Source organism: Coregonus clupeaformis, chromosome 14 (assembly GCF_020615455.1).
Source record: "Coregonus clupeaformis isolate EN_2021a chromosome 14, ASM2061545v1, whole genome shotgun sequence".
Lineage (NCBI taxonomy): Eukaryota > Metazoa > Chordata > Actinopteri > Salmoniformes > Salmonidae > Coregonus > Coregonus clupeaformis.
Window position 1 is genome coordinate 20146479 of NC_059205.1, and position 22301 is coordinate 20168779.

General features: G+C 47.9%; 1 protein-coding gene across 1 annotated transcript in view; it reads left to right on the plus strand.

Annotated features, from left to right (window-relative positions):
* The window catches only part of LOC121581286 (sodium/potassium-transporting ATPase subunit alpha-2-like), a 32226-nt gene that overhangs the window by 6694 nt on the left and 3231 nt on the right, over positions 1-22301 (plus strand). The window contains exons 8-22 of the mRNA XM_045224746.1: positions 55-323; positions 1126-1324; positions 1723-1832; positions 2815-2949; positions 3179-3258; positions 5013-5122; positions 5360-5535; positions 5992-6128; positions 6261-6411; positions 6705-6873; positions 6972-7126; positions 9245-9368; positions 10255-10400; positions 10741-10871; positions 11129-11230. Coding sequence (XP_045080681.1) covers positions 55-323; positions 1126-1324; positions 1723-1832; positions 2815-2949; positions 3179-3258; positions 5013-5122; positions 5360-5535; positions 5992-6128; positions 6261-6411; positions 6705-6873; positions 6972-7126; positions 9245-9368; positions 10255-10400; positions 10741-10871; positions 11129-11230 — 2194 coding nt within the window. The remainder of the gene's footprint in view (positions 1-54; positions 324-1125; positions 1325-1722; positions 1833-2814; positions 2950-3178; positions 3259-5012; positions 5123-5359; positions 5536-5991; positions 6129-6260; positions 6412-6704; positions 6874-6971; positions 7127-9244; positions 9369-10254; positions 10401-10740; positions 10872-11128; positions 11231-22301) is intronic.

Genomic DNA, 22301 nt, shown 5'->3' on the forward strand with positions numbered 1-22301 from the left:
CCTCCCTCCCTCCCTCCCTCCCTCCCTCCTCCTCCTCCCTCCTCCCTCCCTCAGGCACAGCCCACGGTGTAGTAGTAGGTACCGGTGACCATACAGTGATGGGTCGTATTGCCACCCTGGCCTCTGGGCTGGAGACGGGCCAGACTCCCATCAACATGGAGATCGAGCACTTCATCCAGCTGATCACGGGCGTGGCTGTGTTCCTGGGGGTGTCCTTCTTCATCCTGGCCATCATCCTGGGGTACAGCTGGTTGGAGGCTGTCATCTTCCTCATCGGCATCATCGTGGCCAATGTCCCAGAGGGCCTGCTGGCCACCGTCACTGTGAGTAAGCCTTGAATGTCCCAGTCAGAATGGCCCATAGCCTAGGGCAGTAGCCTATCTCCTGTTTCTGTTAAGTGAGGCAGCTTGATGTGCTTGATGTTGAAGTACACCCCCTGGACAGGACGCAGGGACCGCCACTGTGAGTCCGACTACTATTGTAGTTGGTGAGTGAAAGAGCAGTGGGCCGGATTCAAACCCATGCTGGCAGTGGTACATTTATGTGTGCTAGAGGCAGCGACCTAGACCGTTAGACCACCCCAGGCCACGGACTGGTATTGTGGATATGGGCCAAATTATAATTCTAAATCTCCATGCAAATCTCTTGCTAAATCTCATAATTTACACCAAAGTCTATGAAAGTTGTGCTCTGTAGTAGGATTTTGCATCTATATGTCCATCTTTGACCATTACTCTGTCATTACTCAAGTTTCAAGTTCTATTGTCACGTGTGCAGAAATGCCTTTCGTGCAAGCTCTTTCACAACAATGCAGTAATCAATACCAGTAGTACTATAAAATAAGGTAAAGTAGAACAAAAACTCATGAGAAATAGAAATAAGAAGAACATGAGAAAGTAATTGAGCTATATACAGGGTCAGTTCCAGGGTCAATATGTAGGGATCCTGGAGTGGTAGGGGTAGATATGTATAGGGGTAAGGTGACTCGGTAATGTCCTTCAGTCTGTCTCCATCTGCGTCCATTTCCTCTCCTCTACCTCCCACCTCTCTCTTTCTTTCTCTTTCTCTCTCCTTCCCTCCCTCCATCCCACTCTCCCTCCCTCCTTCCCTCCCTCCGTCTCTCAGGTGTGTCTCACCCTCACTGCCAAGCGTATGGCAAAGAAGAACTGCCTGGTCAAGAATCTGGAAGCTGTGGAGACCCTGGGTTCTACCTCTACCATCTGTTCAGACAAAACAGGGACCCTGACCCAGAACCGCATGACCGTGGCCCACATGTGGTTTGACAACATGATCCATGAGGCCGACACTACGGAGGACCAGTCTGGTGAGACCACCAACAGACATCATCTGTCCCTTCTACACTCAACCAGACCCGTTGAATTAGTGGGCTTCTCTGCTCTGTTAAATGAGCTTTGATATAATAATTTAGAATAGAGATACTAGAAATGAATAGAGATACTATACTGTGTGCTATACAATATCCTGAAGAAAGATACAAATTCAGCTCTGTCACATTATCTATGGTTGCAAAATTCTGGTATTTTTCCCAATATTCCCAGGTTTTCCAGAAATCCCAGGTTTTCCAGAAATCCGGTTGAATTATCACGGAATCAGGATGGAATATACAGGAAATCTGGGAATCTTCCAACTAGGATTTCTGGGAATTTTGGAAAAGATTAATCATCCCTCTGTAAGTCTAATGCATCTCCTGTTTTCCTTCAGGTGCCACCTTTGACAAGAGCTCAGCTACATGGCACACACTGTCTTGCGTGGCTGGGCTCTGCAACCGCGCTGAGTTCAAAGCTGGGCAGGAAAAGTTCCCCATCCTCAAGGTAGGGGATGGCCACTATACACCCATACCAGCGGTGGCTGATGAGGGGAGGATGGCTCATAGTAATGACTGGAATGGAATGATTGATCCAGTATGAGTCTGTCGTCCGATTTAAAGGGGCCCCAATGACCATTAACCATGCGACTAAGTGTAATTTAGACACACCTGGCCACATTTTATCTAACAACACAAAACTCATTCCTCCTAACTGTTACAATAGCAATACCCACATGAAATAATACTACAGTTTACTATAGAATACTACAGTACTTACTATATAGTTCAATAGTATACGGTAGAATAGTATACGACACACTGTAGTATCCCTCCAATCATGTGCAGTACTTACTATAGAATGTTGTAGTATACTGTAGAATACTATAGTAAATACTACAGTAATGTCTGCAAAAACACTACACTTTTTTGACTATAGTAAATACTACAGTATTTAATTTGCATATACCCTGCCCTCCCCCATATCATAATTTGTGCCAGACATAATTGAGAAACCTAGATGCCAATTATAGGCCATATTGTGTTCTACCTACTTACAAGTTATGGAAAATGTGCCCTTTTAGTATTTCTCCAGTAGGTGTTCTGAAGGAGAAGCCTCCACTTCTATGTCAAAGATAATTAAGCAAAAATATTATAGTAAATACCAAAGTAATGCCCTCAAAAACACTACAGTAAATAATACAGTATACTACAATCTGCAAAAACACTACATTAATTACTATAGGATATACTACAGTTTTCTTTTACTACAGTTTTTATACTATAGTTAACTGTAAATACTACAGTGAATACTACATTAAAGTCCGCAAAAACACTACAGTGAACACTATAGTATTTATACCATTGTATGCTATAGTATTTTTTCATGTGGGTAGTCACATACTAAACCAATTTTCAGTCAGCAACCCATTCTGACAACGTGAATAGACTGTCTCCTGCTGACTGTTTGATGTTGTGTTGTTTTGTAGAGGGACACTGCTGGCGACGCGTCAGAGTCTGCTCTGTTGAAATGTATCGAGCTCTCCTGTGGGTGTGTCCGCTCTATGAGAGACAGAAACCCCAAGGTGGGAGAGATTCCCTTCAACTCTACCAACAAGTACCAGGTATACAATTACCCCCTATAACGTGGCCATTTACAACACCAAACATACAGCAAAGACACAACTGCATAAACAAAAAATGTTTAATTGTTGTACAAACAGACCTACAGAACAATCTACAATTCAGAAGTATTTTGAACCACAAGAACCACTAAATATTTAATGACTGCAATGATAAAAGAGTAAAACGTGTATATATATATACTCTTATCTTCTAACTTCCTTCTGAAAGCTTTCCATTCATGAACATGAAGACAATGAAAATGGCCACCTACTCGTTATGAAGGGAGCACCTGAGAGAATATTGGACAGGTATTTATTTACATCAAAACTGTGTGTCCCTCAATAGGTAAATACCATAGTCACAGAAGCCATTATGCCAAAGATACATAGATGTGCCCTCTATCCAACTCTGTGGTAAATACAGTGCATTCGGAAAGTATTCAGACCCCTTGTTACGTTACAGCCTTATTCTAAAATGGATTAAATAGTTTTTTTCCCCTCAACAATCTACACACAATACCCCATAATGACAAAGTAAAAACAGGTTTATAGAAATTCTTGCAAATTTCTTAAAAATAAAAAACTGAAATAACACATTTACATAAGTATTCAGACCCTTTACTCAGTACTTTGTTGAAGCACCTTTGGCAGTGATTACAGCCTCGAGTCTTCTTGGGTATGACGCTACAAGCTTGGCACACCTGTATTTGGGGAGTTTCTCCAATTCTTCTCTGCAGATCCTCTCAAGCTCTGTCAGGTTGGATGGGGAACGTCGCTATACAGCTATTTCAGGTGTCTCCAGAGATGTTCGATCGGGTTCAAGTCCGGGCTCTGGCTGGGCCACTCAAGGACATTCAGAGACTTGTCCCGAAGCCACTCCTGCGTTGTCTTGACTGTGTGCTTAGGGTTGTTGTCCTGTTAGAAGGTGAACCTTCGCCCCAGTCTGAGGTCCTGAGCGCTCTGGATAAGGTTTTCATCAAGGATCTCTCTGCACTTTGCTCTGTTCATCTTTCCCTCGATCCTGACTAGTCTCCCAGTTCCTGCCGCTGAAAAACATCCCCATAGCATGATGCTGCCACCACCATGCTTCACCGTAGGGATGGTACCAGGTTTCCGCCAGACGTGACGCTTGGCATTCAGGCCAAAGAGTTCAATCTTGGTTTCACCAGACCAGAGAATCTTGTTTCTTATGGTCTGAGAGTCCTTTAGGTGCCTTTTGGCAAATTCCAAGTGGGCTGTCATGTGCCTTTTACTGAGGAGTGGCTTCTGTCTGGCCACTCTACCATAAAGGCCTGATTGGTGGAGTGCTGCAGAGATGGTTGTCCTTCTGGAAGGTTCTCCCATCTCCATAGAGGAACTATGGAGCTCCATCAGAGTGACCATCGGGTTCTTGGTAACCTCCTTGACCAACGCCCTTCTCCCCCGATTGCTCAGTTTGGCCGGGCGGCCAGCTCTAGGAAGAGTCTTGGTTGTTCCAAACTTCTTCCATTTAAGAATGATGGAGGCCACTGTGTTCTTGGGGACCTTCAATGCTGCAGACATTTTTTGGTACCCTTCCCCAGATCTGTGCCTCGACACAATCCTGTCTCGGAGCTCTACGGACAATTCCTTCAACCTCATGGCTTGGTCAGCTGTGAGACCTTATATAGACAGGTGTGTGCCTTTCCAAATCATGTCCAATCAATTGAATTTACCACAGGTGGACTCCAATCAAGTTGTACAAACATCTCAAGGATGATCAATGGAAACAGGATGCACCTGAGCTCAATTTCAAGTCTCATAGCAAAGGGTCTGAATACTTATGTAAATAAAGTATTTCTGTGTTTTAGGTTTTATAAATTTGCAAGAAATTCTAAAAACCAGTTTTCTCTTTGTCATTATGGGGTATTGTTTGTAGATTGATGAGGATATATATATATAATTTTAATCCAGTTTAAAATAAGGCTGTAATGTAACAATGTGGAAAAAGGGAAGGGGTCTGAATACTTTCCGAATGCACTGTACATATCTCATTGATTGACAACAACAGGTGAATAACTCCTATGTGTTTGTGCATCTCTTAGGTGTAGTACCATCATGATCCACGGTCAGGAGGTTCCAATGGATGCCAACTGGAACGAAGCTTTCCAGAGTGCCTACATGGAGCTGGGAGGGCTGGGAGAGAGAGTTCTAGGTACGTACAGTACAGTATAAAGAGTACCATTTGGGACTCAACTATGTTTTATATCTCCAGACCACACATGCCCCCTGGTCGTTGTCTGTGCCCTTCCTATATGTGTCCCCTCTCAATCTGTATCTCCCTATCTGTTCCTTACATCTTTCCTGTCATAGAAACTCAATCAAATACAAAAGCAGATTTGAACCTTGATATCTAAAAAATGTCTCTGTCTGTTGTCTCTCTCTCCCTCAGGGTTCTGTCACTTGCCACTGTCTCCGGCCCAGTTCCCTCGGGGGTTCACCTTCGACTGTGAGGAGGTCAACTTCCCTACGGAGGGGCTGTGTTTCGTGGGCCTCATGTCCATGATTGACCCTCCCCGCGCTGCCGTGCCCGACGCTGTGGGGAAGTGCCGCTCCGCCGGGATTAAGGTGAGTCATCAACCAAGAAAGGTCGCAAAATTCCCTGTAACTTTAGCAAAATTCTCAGGTTTTCCAGAAATCACGGAAGAGTCCCGGAATAAGCGTGAAATCTAGGAATCCTCATACCGTGATTTCTGGAAAACCTGGGAATTTTGGGAAAGTTACTGGAATTTTGCAACCCTACAACCAATTAACCAATCAGCCAACACATCCAAACATGTCTCATTGCGTCCAATCAGAAGAGCGATAATGTTAGGCTAACACATACATGTTCATGATAAATGAGAAAAACAGAAAGCAAAAAAGATGGCAATGTGTATAAGTTAGCACAGGCACGAATGTCATAAATGAGCAAAACAGAGAAAAAAACAACAACAGATTGTTGTATGTGGTGACAGGTAACGATGATATATGTTGTGCTTATAGTTGTGATGATGTGCTATTAATGGTCCTCTATGCCGCCAGGTTATTATGGTGACAGGCGACCATCCAATCACTGCTAAAGCCATCGCTAAAGGCGTGGGCATCATCTCCGAGGGCAACGAGACTGTGGAGGACATCGCTGAAAGGCTGAATATTCCACTGAGCCAAGTCAACCCCAGGTGTGTGCGTGTGCGTGCGTGCCTGTGTGTGTGTGCGCCTGTGTGCGAGCGCTCATGTGTGATTTTGCACACGCTCGTGTGTGTATTTGTGTTGTTTCTCACTATCGGCTTGTATCTGTGTCTCTCCCCCAGGGATGCCAAGGCCTGTGTGGTGCACGGGGGGGACCTGAAGGACATGAGCGCAGAATACTTGGATGACCTGCTCAGGAACCACACTGAGATAGTGTTCGCCCGCACCTCACCTCAGCAGAAACTCATAATTGTAGAGGGCTGCCAGAGAACGGTGAAAGGACGTCTGTGTGCGTGTGTGCATGTGTGAATGCGAGTGTGTGTGTGTGTGTGTGTGTATGTGTGTGTGTTTGAGTCACTTTATAATTAAAGCATGGTTTGGAGTTAGGAATTTTGAATCTATTCTCCTGTTCAGAGTTTGATATTGTGGGGCTATTATTCTATAGAAAAGTATTTGATGGGAAAATGGCTCCAAAATTGACAGAGACAAACACTGCATTTATCTCCCATTCACAGCAGTGAACTAAAATATTTCTTATTTCCTGACCCTTTGTTCTCTTGTTCTAGGGGGCAATCGTTGCGGTTACTGGGGATGGAGTGAATGACTCACCTGCCCTGAAGAAGGCTGATATTGGGGTTGCCATGGGGATCGCTGGGTCTGATGTCTCCAAGCAGGCTGCTGACATGATCCTCCTGGACGACAACTTTGCCTCTATCGTCACAGGAGTGGAGGAAGGTAAGGAAGGAAGGAAGAGAGAGAGAGAGAAAGAAAGTGAAAAAAAGTGAAATACTGTAATTCAATCAACTTATCTGTTCTTATTCAATCCCAAACAGGCCGTCTGATCTTTGATAACTTGAAAAAGTCCATTGCCTACACCCTGACCAGTAACATTCCAGAGATCAGCCCTTTCCTCCTCTTCATCATCGCCAGCATTCCCCTGCCCCTGGGCACTGTCACCATCCTCTGTATCGACCTGGGAACTGACATGGTGAGGACCTGCCATGCTGACTGGAAAAGGAAAACCCGCACTGAAATAGTCTTGGGGCGGTTTCCCGGACACAGATTAATCCTTATTCCTGGACTAAAAACCATGTTGAATCTCAATTGAAAGTAATTTTTAGTCCAGGATTAGTCTTACAGCTGGTTGTGACTGTAAGTGTCAAGGAGTAGAGATATGATGAGTCAACATGGCCAGTCATAGAATCAAGAATTTGCATGCTCGACTCAATAGTTCATAATCAAAAGTATTTGGGTGCAGGGTTTAAAAGGCAGATAAACTGTGAAAGTAAAACCCACACTCACTGAAATAGTTGTAATGTTCTTTAGCAGTCAGTTTATTTGATCTCTTCTGCTGCTGCTAAACAACATTAAAACTATTTCAGTGAGTGTGAGTTTTACTTTCACAGTTTTATCTGCCTTTTAAACCCTGCACCCAAAGACTTTTGATTATGAACTATTGAGTCGAGCATGCGAATTCTTGATTCTATGACTGGCATCATATCTCTACTCCTTGACACTCACAGTCACGACCAGCCGTTCTCTTAGCTTGATCATACACTACCTTACAATCTATTAGTCCCAACTGCCCTGCCCTGGGTCAGGGTGAGAGCTGCTAAATCCACTAAAGCAAACTGGATTTGTATCCACTCTGCTGTGTGGATTCTGATCTCACATGTCCATTTCCCACCTTAACTCACACACATTGCCCTGTTGTTGCCTCACTGGTAATACCTTCAACCAATAGTCAGGGCTTTTTTATTACGGAACCTACCCAGCAAACATGACCCCATTGGCCTCGTGGATATTCAGTGGACAAGGTGGGCATGGGCTATCCCACACTAAGCCCACACCAGCCCAACATGGGCTAGCCTACACCAGCACAACATGGGCTAGCCTACACCAGCCCAACACAGGCTAGCCCACACCGGTCCAAGACGGGCCAGCCCATACCAAGCCCAACACGGGCTAGCCTACATCAAGCCCACACCAGCCCAACACAGGCTAGCCCACACCAAGCCCAGCACAGGCTAGCCCACACCAAGCCCAGCACAGGCTAGCCCACACCAAGCCCAGCACAGGCTAGCCCACACCAAGCCCAGCACGGGCTAGCCCACACCAAGCCCAGCACAGGCTAGCCCACACCAAGCCCAGCACGGGCTAGCCCACACCAAGCCCAGCACGGGCTAGCCCACACCAAGCCCAGCACAGGCTAGCCTACACCAAGCCCAGCACGGGCTAGCCCACACCAAGCCCAGCACAGGCTAGCCCACACCAAGCCCAGCACGGGCTAGCCCACACCAAGCCCAGCACGGGCTAACCCACACCAAGCCCAGCACGGGCTAGCCCACACCAAGCCCAGCACGGGCTAGCCCACACCAAGCCCAGCACGGGCTAGCCCACACCAAGCCCAGCACGGGCTAGACCACACCAAGCCCAGCACGGGCTAGCCCACACCAAGCCCAGCACGGGCTAGCCCACACCAAGCCCAGCACGGGCTAGCCCACACCAAACCCAGCTAGAGGCGGGGGCTCATTAGAATATTTGGGGCCGTGATTTGCACATAGTTCTTTTTGTGCAACTGTTACTGAGTGTCATTCCAGTTTAAGGGTTCTGTTATGTGATGCCCAAATGTTGGTGATCTTGTACAATGCCAATGATGACGTCTTTAAAAATACTTGTGACATATGAGAAACTTAGCAGTTTCTCTTGTAAAAAATATATGTATGATAGTAACAACTTGGTTGTCTTTCTGATGCAATGTATTACTTTCCCTAAATACCTTTTAAGGCTAATAAATTATGCACTTTAAGCATTGAATTGAAAGTGTCACAAATAAATTATAAATCATTTCTTATTAAATAGAAAAAGTGCATTGGCCCAATGTTGGCAGCCTACATGGGGCCAATATTTTAGCCCGCATTGGGCCCACATCGTGCCAATGTGGGCATGTTTGCTGCGTATAGCTGTATCACATTGTTCTGTCTGTCATACATTCTCTCACACTCCTCTCTCTCCTTCTCTCGCTCCCTTGCTCTCTCTCTCCGTCTCTTTCTCTCTCTCTCCTCTCCCCCCTCTCTCTCCCTCCCCCCTCTCTGTCTGGGTCCAGGTTCCTGCTATCTCATTGGCCTACGAGACGGCTGAGAGTGACATCATGAAGCGTCAGCCCCGGTGCCCAAAGACGGACAAGCTGGTGAACGACAGACTGATCAGCATGGCCTACGGACAGATAGGTCAGAATACCTCCTCCCCTTGCAGGCTCATCCATGGGTCTGTGTCCTAAATGGCACCCTATCATGGGCCCTGGTCAAAAGTAGTGCACTATATAGGGAATAGGTTTCCACCCTTGTGTCTGTCCACCATATGATATCCTATAAAATGAACTAAAACACACACATCAACGGTGGAACTCAAATCTACACAAATACTATGATGTAGTGTAACAAATGATTTTGTATGCATCCTAAATGGCCCCCTATCATGGGCCCTGGTCAAAAGTGGTGCACAAAATAGTGAATGGGGTGCCATTTCAGATGCACAGATTGCCGTTTTACCCTCTGTTATTCATGCCAGTTATTGAAAGTTACACTGAGTGTAGAAAACATTAGGAACACCTTCCTAATATTGAGTTGCTTCCCCTTTTGCCCTGAGAACAGCCTCAATTCGTCAGGGCAAGGACTCTACAAGATGTCGAAAGCGTTACACAGGGATGCTGGCCCATGTTGACTCCAATGCTTCCCACAGTTGTGTCAAGTTGGCTGGATGTCCTTTGGGTGGTGGACCATTCTTGATACACACTGGAAACTATTGAGCGTGAATACACTCAAACCGGTGCGCCTGGCACCTACTACCATACCCCGTTCAAAGGCACTTAAATATTTTGTCTTGCCCATTCAACCTCTGAATGGCACACATACACAATCCATGTCTCAGTTGTCTCAAGGCTTAAAAATCCTTCTTAAATCTATCTCCTCCCCTTCATCTACACTGATTGAAGTGGATTTAACAAGTGACATCAATAAGGGATCATAGCTCTCACCTGGATTCACCTGGTCAGTCTATGTCATGTTTGTACACTCAGTGTATATTGTGCTGATGGACTTGTCTCTTTCTCTCCAGGTATGATCCAGGCCGTAGCAGGTTTCTTCACCTACTTTGTGATCCTGGCTGAGAATGGCTTCTGGCCAGGGACCCTCCTTGGCATCCGTCTGAACTGGGATGATCGTGCTAACAACGAGGTGGAGGACAGCTATGGACAGCAGTGGGTGAGAATGAGAGGGTTTAACATACATAGCACTTACGGATTGGAGCGAAAGGTTAAAGGTCCATGCAGTCAGTAGCTATATTTTAAGCAGAGCCACACCAAGTTACTACAACAGTTTTTATTTGTTACGTAAACTTGCACACCTTGACGTACTACCAGGTGCATGGAGAAAAAATTGTGGTCATGGTGGTCAATAAAAAGAAAAATTCCAGCACACTGGTAATTTTGATGCTTCCAACAATTGAATGGATCTAAATGGTTGGATGCATCAAAATTACCTGTGTGCTGGAGTTTTTCTTTTTATTGACTACAACAGGTGTAAGATGTGTTTCCTTTTGCAGACCTATGAGCAGCGAAAGATCATTGAGTTCACCTGTCATACCTCGTTCTTTGCGAGCATCGTGGTAGTGCAGTGGGCTGATCTGGTTATCTGCAAGACCAGGAGGAACTCTGTCTTCCAGCAGGGCATGAAGTAAGTGGAAAAGGATGCGTCTCAAATGGCACCCGATCCCCCATATAATGCACTACTTTTGACCATGGCCCATAGGGCTCTGGTCAAAAGTAGTGTACTATATAGGGAATAGGGTGCCATTTGGGACACACACAATGTAAGAGATGATTTTTGACTTTGTATAAGTAGTAGGCTTATGGTTATTTATTAAAAATTGTGCCCTTTTCTTGCTGAACTATTTCCTGTATTCACCTCTTCCATCCCCATTTCCTTAACAGGAATCGTATCCTGATCTTTGGCCTGTTTGCTGAGACTGCTCTGGCTGCCTTCCTGTCCTACTGCCCAGGAATGGACATCGCCCTCCGCATGTACCCCCTGAAGTCAGTAATAGACAACACACTCTCCACCCTACCCTAAAAGCAATGACATCCTATCCCCAACACCCCCGTTTTTCATTCTACCCCAAAACTACTAAGTCCCTCACGTGCCTTTCTCATATCACACTTTCTCATATACATGGATTTTACAATGAACTACCCCTGAAGTCACTCAAAAATCCCCAGCCTCAACACCTCCAAAACATGTTGTTATGATTTAACTGGATAGAACCCAAATGCAGACAAGTACACCAAGCCAGAGAAGTTTTAACAGGTTTATTATAATGTTCAATAGTCCAGGTTTCCAATAAATGGGGAAGAGCAAGTCCAGGTTACAGGGAGGGTACAGATCCAGGTCAGGGCAGGTGTGGTACCGTAATGTCCTAGTGTCCGTGGTGAGTCCAAAGGAGAGGCCCGATAGTGGAGAGCAGGATGGTGGTGGCAGGAGTGAAGCGGAGGCAGGAGTCAGGTTCCAAATATCTGTGGCACAGGAGAAAAAGTAAATAAACAGTCCAAAAACACAAGAGCGAAAACAGACAGGTTGAGTCGGCAGCGAGACTAACATGGTTGTCTTGACTATGATCTGACGATGAGTGGAAAGTTTGACCGGGTCTTAAAGGCTGAGGTGATTATGGTGAATGAGCTGCAGCTGGAACCCTGACTCCCGCACACCAGACTTCACTCCTGCAATCAAGGACAGACAGAGGGGAGGGGGAGAGCAGAGAGAGAGCTACCTAGCAGCAGTAGGCCTAACAGTACCCCCCTCTACGGACGCCACCTGGCGGCTGACAGGGTTTATCAGGATGTAACCTATGAAACTCACGAACCAGAGCAGGATCCACAATGAAGCTCCTGGGCACCCAGGAACGTTCCTCAGGACCATAACCCTCCCAATCCACCAGGTACTGGAAACCACGACCCCGGCGGCGAACATCCAGAAGTCGCCGGACAGTGTAGACCGGACCCCCACCCACGATCTTGGGCGGAGGAGGGGGACGAGAGGGCGGGCACAAAGGGCTAACCGACACAGGCTTAATCTGGGAAACATGAAAGGTGGGAATGAACCCGTAGGGAGGCAGGAAGCTGTAGCTTAACCGCGCAGGGGTTAACAATAGACAGTATCTTGAACGGTCCTATAAAACGAGGCGCCATCTTCTTCGACTCCACCTTCAATGGAAGGTCCCGTGACTTCAGCCATACCTCTTGACCAGGAGAGTAACCGGGAGCCTGGGACCGGTGACGGTTGGCTTGCCTCTGCATGTACGCCGAAGCTCGGGACAGAGCTACCCTGGCCTTCCTCCAGACCTTGCAGCAGCGGCGCATGTGGGACTGCACCGAGGGTACCGCAAGTTCCCTCTCTTGGGAAGGGAACAGGGGAGGTTGATAACCCAGAGCACACAGAAAAGGAGACAAACCAGAGGAAGCGTTAGTCAAGGTGTTATGAGCATATTCCACCCAGGGGAGCATGGAGCTCCATGACCCAGGGTTAGACCCAGTGACACAGCGAAGTGCGGTCTCCATCTCCTGGTTCGCTCTCTCGGCTTGCCCGTTGGTCTGGGGGTGATATCCAGAGGACAGGCTGGATGTAATGCCCAAAGCTTTACAGAAAGCTTTCCACACCTGGGAGACAAACTGGGGACCCCTGTCAGAGACAATATCCGTGGGTAGACCATGAGAGCGGAACACATGTTCAACCAAAATATCAGCCGTCTCTCTGGCAGTGGGCAGTTTAGGTAGGGCCAAAAAAATGAGCGAACTTAGAAAAACGATCAATCACCGTAAGAATGACAGTCTTACCAGATGAGGGGGAAGTCAGTGACAAAATCCATAGCGATATGCGACCAGGGCCGGCTGGGTATAGGTAGAGGTCGTAGATGACCAGCGCTGGCCTGGGTGGAGTTTTTACTTCGTGCACATACCGTACAAGCAGCAATGAAGGCTCGAGTGTCCGCCTCCATCGTGGCCCACCAGAACTTCCGTCGCACAAAGTCAAGGGTCCGCGAAACTCCAGGGTGACAGGTAAGGGGGAGGCAGTGAGCCCACTGAAGTACCTGGGAGCGAGCAGACTCAGGGACAAACATCCGGTTAGGAGGACCCCTCCCAGGGTCAGCTTGATGATGTTGAGCCTGTCTAACAATCCCCTCGATGTCACATGTGATGACTGCAATACTGCAGGTAGGAGGCAAAATGGGTTCAGGGTTACTACCAGTATCAACAGCCGAATGAACACGAGACAGGGCGTCAGGCTTGACGTTGCGTGACCCAGGACGGTAAGACAGAAAAAATTGAATCTCCCAAAAAATAGTGCCCACCTGGCTTGACGGGGGTTGAGCTGCTTCGCTGACTGGAGGTAAGCCAGATTCTTATGATCCGTCCAAACGATGAAGGGTTGTTCCGCCCCCTCAACCAATGTCGCCACTCCTCGAGAGCCAGCTTAACGGCGAGCAGTTCACGATTTCCAACATCACAATTCCTCTCTGCCTGAGAAAGTTTCCTTGAGAGAAAAGCACAGGGATGCAGTTTGTTATCTTCAGGAGAACGTTGTGACAACACTGCACCTACCCCAGTGTCGGATGCATCCACCTCCACGACAAACTGGCGGTCGGGGTCCGGCTGCATCAGAATGGGAGCCGAGGCGAAGCGATGTTTCAGTTCTTCGAACGCTGATTCGGCCCCTTCATTCCAAGCGAACGGTCGTGAGATGGAGGTGAGAGCGGTGAGTGGCGCCGCAATGCGGCTGTAGTCCTTGATGAACCTCCTATAGAAGTTCGCAAACCCCAGGAATCGTTGAAGTTGTTTGCGGGTAGAGGGAGCTGGCCAGTCCGTGACAGCAGAGATCTTAGCTGGGTCCATCCGCAGCTCCCCCTGAGCTATGATGCAGGTTCTAATCCCCGAGCCGACTAGGTGAAAATCTGTCGATGTGCCCTTGAGCAAGGCACTTAACCCTAATTGCTCCTGTAAGTCGCTCTGGATAAGAGCGTCTGCTAAATGACTAATTATATTATATATTATATATTACTATGATGTAACCCAAAAAGAGGTCTCAGACACATGAAATTCACATTTCTCCATCTTCACAAACAGTTTGTTCTCCAACAACCTTTGCAACACCTGGCGCACATGCAGTTCATGTTCCTGGGAGGACTCTGAGAAAATCAAGATATCATCCAGATAGACAAAAACAAACCGATTCAACATGTCCCGAAGGACATCATTGACTAGTGCCTGAAAAACAGCAGGGGCATTAGACAACCCAAAAGGCATAACCCGATACTCAAAATGTCCCAAGGGTGTGTTGAAGGCAGTCTTCCATTCATCACCCCTTACGAATGCGCACCAGGTGATACGCATTTCGTAGATCCAGTTTCGTAAAGATGGTAGCACCATGAAGGAGGGGAAAAGCAGAATTAATCAAAGGCAGAGAATACTTGTTCTTAATGGTGATGTTGTTAAGTCCACGGTAATCAATACAGGGTCTGAGGGTCTTATCCTTCTTAGCAACAAAAAAGAATCCCGCTCCTACAGGTGACGAGGAAGGACGCATAATACCTGCCGCCAAGGAGTCCCGAATGTAGTTCTCCATAGCCTCCGTCTCCGGCCGGGAGAGATTGTACAGGCGACTGCTGGGGGAGCGGGGCTCCTGGCTGGAGGTCAATGGCGCAGTCGTAAGGCCGGTGAGGAGGAAGAGAAGTAGCTCTGTGTTTGCAGAAAACGGATGCCAGGTCATGATACACGTCAGGAACAGCAGAAAGATCCATGGACTCCAGTGGAGGTTGAGGCACAGTACTGGCAGGAGTCTGAGCAGAACACAAACAATTCACATGACAAAATGTGCTCCATGAAACAATGCTACCTGTCACCCAATCAATGTGTGGATTGTGTTTTATGAGCCAGGGGATACCAAGGACCAGGGGAGTCTGTGGGCAGTCGATAATATGGAATTGAATGTTCTCCTGATGATTTCCCGACACTCTAAGACAAACAGGAACAGTCTGATGGGTAATGCGGGTCAACAATTGTCCATTTAGACCCTTAGCCTGCAGCGGACAGTCCATAGGAACAGTCTCCAAATCCATTTGTTGAGCCCACTCTCTATCCAAAAAGCTTTCGTCGGCACCAGAGTCAATCAGCGCACTAACAGAGAAATTCTGGGACTGCCACTGGAGGGATGCCTGGAGCAGAATGCGGGGAGAAGAGGAAGAATCCGCTGCTCGGCTCACCAAAACTTCTCCCATAAATGATGAGCCGGCCCTTTTCCCCGGACGAACTGGGCAGGAAGGAACGAAATGACCAGCTTCTCCACAATACAGGCAGACCCGAGCCTGAATACGACGTGCACGCTCCTCTGAGGACAACCGTGCACGACCCACCTCCATGGCTTCGGGTTCCAGTGCTCCTCGTATCGACTCGGGAAGACACGGCTCTCTCCGTAGGGACGATGCAGGGAGGAGTTTGTTGATGACAGACAGGTTGCTTGGAACTAACACTCCTCTCCCGGCGGCGCTCCCCGAATCCGATTATCCAACCTGATAGTGAGTGAAATAAGATTATCCAGCATAGGCGATTCATCATATGACACCAATTCATCTTTTAAAGTCTCCGACAAAGCATTGATGAACACTCCTTGTAATGCCTCGTCATTCCAACCACTCACTGCTGCTAAAGTCCGAAACTCCACTGCCATCTCCGCCACACTACGAGCCCCCTGCCGAAGAGAAAACAACCGTTTCGCAGCCTCCTTGCCTCGTACGGGGTGGTCAAAAACCTTCCTCATCTCCGTGGTGAAGGCCACGTAAGCGTTGCAAATGTCCGACTGACTCTCCCAGACCGCGGATCCCCAGGCACGAGCGGAACCGATAGTAGAGTTGATAAGGTAGGCAATACGGGCTCTTTCTGAGGCGTAGGTGAGGGGCTGTTGTTCAAACACTAACGAGCATTGAGTCAAAAAATCGCCACAGGTTCCCATGTTCCCGTCATAGCGCTCTGGAGCAGGAACAAAAGGCTCTCTGATCTGGGCTGACGGGGTAGTAAGGGCAGACACTTGATTGGTGAGTAATTGAACCTGATTAAGCAGCACCTGACTGTCCTCAGCAATCGTCTTAAACAGGGTATCATGTTGGCCAAGTAGAATGCCCTGATTGGCTATGGCAGTCCAAATTTGAGTGCACTCTGGGGTGGTATCCGAGCTACTGTCTGCTGGGTTCATGTTGGTCAGATCATACTGTTATGATTTAACTGGATAGAACCCAAATGCAGACAAGTACACCAAGCCAGAGAAGTTTTAACAGGTTTATTATAATGTTCAATAGTCCAGGTTTCCAATAAATGGGGAAGAGCAAGTCCAGGTTACAGGGAGGGTACAGATCCAGGTCAGGGCAGGTGTGGTACCGTAATGTCCTAGTGTCCGTGGTGAGTCCAAAGGAGAGGCCCGATAGTGGAGAGCAGGATGGTGGTGGCAGGAGTGAAGCGGAGGCAGGAGTCAGGTTCCAAATATCTGTGGCACAGGAGAAAAAGTAAATAAACAGTCCAAAAAACACAAGAGCGAAAACAGACAGGTTGAGTCGGCAGCGAGACTAACATGGTTGTCTTGACTATGATCTGACGATGAGTGGAAAGTTTGACCGGGTCTTAAAGGCTGAGGTGATTATGGTGAATGAGCTGCAGCTGGAACCCTGACTCCCGCACACCAGACTTCACTCCTGCAATCAAGGACAGACAGAGGGGAGGGGGAGAGCAGAGAGAGAGCTACCTAGCAGCAGTAGGCCTAACACATGTCCCACAAATGATTTCCTCACACCCTCATCACATCCTCGTATCACCCCAATGATTCTGAGGGTGAATCTGCATGGATTATCAATATGTTACGAATTGCAATTTGTACAATATGTTACGAATTCCAATCAAATCAAATTGTATTTGCCACATGCGCCGAATACAACAGATGTAGACCTTGCAGTGAAATGCTTACTTACAAGCCTTTAACCAACAATGCAGTTTTTAAAGAAAAAAATAGATAAGTAAAAAATAGAAAATAGAAAATAATTAAAGAGCAGCAGTAAAATAAAATAACAGTAGGGAGGCTATATATAGAGGGTACCGGTACAGAGTCAATGTGCGGGGGCACCGGTTAGTCGAGGTAATTGGATAGCTAACCAAACAATAGCTGGAACGACCTAGCTTTAATATTTGGAGACGCTTTCTCTCCGTTGGGACAGACACGAACTGGCTGAATCGATTCAGTGGCTAGCTTTGCACTTAACTGCCTAACAGTAGCTACTAAGGGTAAGTTTATAACCTACACTTATTTTTGTTTTGTTTTTACATACTGGTAACAAGAGTCGTTCAAGGGAATTCGGGACATGGGTGACTAGTTAACGTTAGCATGGCTCTCTGTGTGTTCGTGCCATGGGAGGAGGTGTTCGTTCGTTGGCAGAGAGCAATGGCTAGCTAGTATGCTAACTATTCTAGCTAACTAACTGGCTGAATAAGTTGACGACGTACTCACTCAAACTGTCAAAACGAACCCAAAACTTTACACAACACGGACACGAATGATCTGCTTTGTGTGTTAACACACTGGTGGTTTGTTGTAACCGAGTATTGGTGCTAAACCTTGTTATTGGAGGCTGGCATGCTAGTTGGCTTTGGCGTCATAGGATTCGGTGCCCTAGACGGTTTTCACAGAAGAATACTGTACCAAGTTAGCTAGCTGAATAAACTAGTTAGATTCCTAGAAAACATTAAACCGCTGTAGTTTACAACAATTATAATTTCTAAAGTGGAAGTTAGGAGATATATTTGAGTGTTTCAGTGAAACCTAAGTGAGGGAGGCCCCGCTCTCGCTTTCCCAGATGTTTAGTTAATTTCATTCCGATCTCCTTTGCATTATTGTAGCCTTTTTCTGTAGCCTGTCAAAGATGTGTCTGTCTATCCCTGTTCTCTCCTCTCTGCACAGGCCATACAAAGGCTTCACACCACGTGGCTGTTGCCACTCTAATCTGGTGGTCCCTGCGCGCACGACCCACGTGGAGTTCCAGGTCTCTGGCAGCCTATGGAACTGCCGTTCTGTGGCCAACAAGGCAGAGTTAATCTCAGCCTATGCTACCCTCCAGTCCCTCGACTTCTTGGCGCTGACGGAAACATGGATTACCACAGAAAACACTGCTACTCCTACTGCTCTTTCCTTGTCTAACCATGTGTTCTCGCATACCCCGAGAGCATCTGGTCAGCGCGGCGGTGGCACAGTAATCCTCATCTCTCCCAAGTGGACATTCTCTCTTTATTCCCTGACCCATCATGCTGTCACAGTCACTAGCCCATTCAAGCTTAACATCCTTGTCATTTATCGCCCTCCAGGTTCCCTTGGAGAGTTCATCAATGAGCTTGACGCCTTGATAAGTTCCTTTCCTGAGGATGGCTCACCCCTCACAGTTCTGGGTGACTTTAACCTCCCTACATCTGCCTTTGACTCATTTCTCTCTGCCTCCTTCTTTCCACTCCTCTCCTCTTTTGACCTCACCCGCTGATCGTCCCCCCCCCCTACTCACAAGGCAGGCAATATGCTTGACCTCATCTTTACTAGATGCTGGTCTTCTACTAATCTCACTGCAACTCCCCTCCAAGTCTCCGACCACTACTTTGTATCCTTTTCTCTCTCGCTCTCCTCCAACACTACTCACTCTGCCCCTACTCAGATGGTAATGTGCCGTCGCAACCTTTGCTCTCTCTCTCCCGCTACTCTCTCCTCTTCCATCCTATCATCTCTTCCCTCTGCTAAATCCTTCTCCCTCCGATCTCCTGATTCTGCCTCCTCAACCCTCCTCTCCTCCCTTTCTGCATCTTTTGACTCTCTATGTCCCCTATCCTTCCGGCCGGCTCGGTCCTCCCCTCCTGCTCCGTGGCTTGACGACTCATTGCAAGCTCACAGAAGAGGGCTCCGGGCAGCCGAGTGGAAATGGAGGAAAACTAAACTCCCTGCGGACCTGTCATCTTTTCACTCCCTCCTCTCTACATTCTCTTCCTCTGTTTCCGCTGCTAAAGCCACTTTCTACCACACTAAATGTCAAGCCTCTGCCTCTAACCCTAGGAAGCTCTTTGCCACCTTCTCCTCCCTGCTGAATCCCCCTCCTCCTGCCCCTCCCTCCTCCCTCTCTATGGATGACTTCGTCAACCATTTTGAAAAGAAGGTTGACGACATCCGATCCTCATTTATCAAGTCAAATGACACCTCTGGTCCTGCTCACACTGCCCTACGCTATGCTTTGACTTCTTTCTCCCCTCTCTCTCCAGATGAAATATTGCGAATTGTGACGGCCGGCTGCCCAACAACCTGCCCGCTTGACCCTATCCCCTTCTCTCTTCTCCAGTCCATTTCCGGAGACCTTCTCCCTTACCTCACCTCGCTCATCAACTCATCCTTGACCGCTGGCCATGTCCCTTCCATCTTCAAGAGAGCGAGAGTTGCACCCCTCCTCCAGACCAGTATCCCTTCTTTCTTTTCTCTCCAAAACTCTTGAGCTTGCCGTCTCTAGCCAACTCTCCTGCTATCTCTCTCAGAATGACCTTCTTGATCCAAACCAGTCAGGTTTCAAGACTGGTCATTCAACTGAGACTGCTCTTCTCTGTGTCACAGAGGCTCTCCGCACTGCTAAAGCTAACTCTCTCTCCTCTGCTCTTATCCTTCTAGACCTATCCGCTGCCTTTGATACTGTAAACCATCAGATCCTCCTCTCCACCCTCTCCGAGTTGGGCATCTCCGGCGCTGCTCACTCTTGGATTGCGTCCTACCTGACAGGTCGCTCCTACCAGGTGGCGTGGCAAGAATCTGTCTCCGCACCACGTGCTCTCACCACTGGTGTCCCCCAGGGCTCAGTTCTAAGCCCTCTCCTATTCTCTCTATACACCAAGTCACTTGGCTTTGTCATATCCTCATATGGTCTCTCCTATCATTGCTACGCAGACGACACACAATTAATTTTCTCCTTTCCCCCTTCTGATAACCAGGTGGCGAATCGCATCTCTGCATGTCTGGCAGACATATCAGTGTGGAAGTCGGATCACCACCTCAAGCTGAACCTCGGCAAGACGGAGCTGCTCTTCCTCCCGGGGAAGGACTGCCCGCTCCATGATCTCGCCATCACGGTTGACAACTCCATTGTGTCCTCCTCCCAGAGTGCAAAGAACCTTGGCGTGACCCTGGACAACACCCTGTCATTCTCCGCTAACATCAAAGCGGTGACCCGATCCTACAGGTTCATGCTCTACAACATTTGCAGAGTACGACCCTACCTTACACAGAAAGCGGCACAGGTCCTAATCCAGGCACTTGTCATCTCCCGTCTGGATTACTGCAACTCGCTGTTGGCTGGGCTCCCTGCCTGTGCCATTAAACCCCTACAACTTATCCAGAACGCCGCAGCCCGTCTGGTGTTCGACCTTCCCAAGTTCTCTCATGTCACCCCGCTCCTCCGCTCACTCCACTGGCTTCCAGTTGAGGCTCGCATCTACTACAAGACCATGGTGCTTGCCTACCGAGCTGTGAGGGGAATGGCACCTCCTTACCTTCAGGCTCTGATCAGACCCTACACCCAAACGAGGGACTGCTAGCTCCCCTATCTCTACGGAAGCACAGTTCTCGCTCAGCCCAGTCAAAGCTATTCGCTGCTCTGGCACCCCAATGGTGGAACAAGCTCCCCCACGACGCCAGGACAGTGGAGTCACTGACCACCTTCTGGAGACACTTGAAACCCTACCTCTTTAAGGAATACCTGGAATAGTATAAAGTAATTATTCTACCCCCCCAACCCCCCATATAAAAATATAAAACAGAAATAAAGTGGTTGTCCCACTGGCTATCATAAGTTGAATGCATCAATTTGTAAGTCACTCTGGACAAGAGCGTCTGCTAAATGATGTAAATGTAAATGTAATTGAGGTAATATATACATGTGGGTAGAGTTAAAGTGACTATGCATAAATAATAAACAGAGTAGCAGCAGCGTAAAAGAGGGGGTTGGGGTGGGGTGGGGGGGGGGGCGGGGAATGCAAATAGTCTGTGTAGCTTTGATTAGCTGTTCAGGAGTCTTATGGCTTGGGGGTAGAAGCTGTTAAGAAGCCTTTTGGACCTAGACTTGGCACTCCGGTACCGCTTGCCGTGCGGTAGCAGAGAGAACAGTCTATGACTAGGGTGGCTGGAGACTTTGACCATTTTTAGGGCCTTCCTCTGACACCGCCTGGTATAGTGATGTACTGGGCCGTACGCACTACCCTCTGTAGTGCCTTGCCGTCGGAGGCCGACCAGTTGCCACACCAGGCGGTGATGCAACCAGTCAGGCTGCTCTCGATGGTGCAGCTGTAGAACTTTTTGAGGATCTGAGGACCCATACCAAATCTTTTCAGTCTCCTGAGGGGGAATAGGCTTTGTCGTGCCCTCTTCACGACTGTCTTGATGTGTTTGGACCATGATAGTTTGTTGGTGATGTGGACACCAAGGAACTGGAAGCTCTAAACTTGTTCCACTACAGCCCTGTCGATGAGAATGGGGACGTGCTCAGTCCTCTTTTTGTTCCTGTAGTCCACAATCATCTCCTTTGTCTTGATCATGTTGAGGGAGAGGTTGTTATCCTGGCACCACACGGCCAGGTCTCTGACCTCCTCCCTATAGGCTGTCTCATCGTTGTCGGTGATCAGGCCTACCACTGTTGTGTCGTCTGCAAACTTAATGATGGTGTTGGAGTCGTGCCTGGCCATGCAGTCATGGGTGAACAGGGAGTACAGGAGGGGACTGAGCACGCACCCCTGAGGGGCCCCCGTCAGGAAGTCCAGGATCCAGTTGCAGAGGGAGGTGTTTAGTCCCAGGGTCCTTAGCTTAGTGATGAGCTTTGAGGGCACTATGGTGTTGAACGCTGAGCTGTACTCAATGAATAGCATTCCCACGTAGGTGTTCCTCTTGTCCAGATGGGAAAGGGCAGTGTGGAGTGCAATAGAGATTGCATCATCATTGGATCTGTTGGGGCGGTATGTAAATTAGAGTGGGTCTAGGGTTTCTGGGATAATGGTGTTGATGTGAGCCATG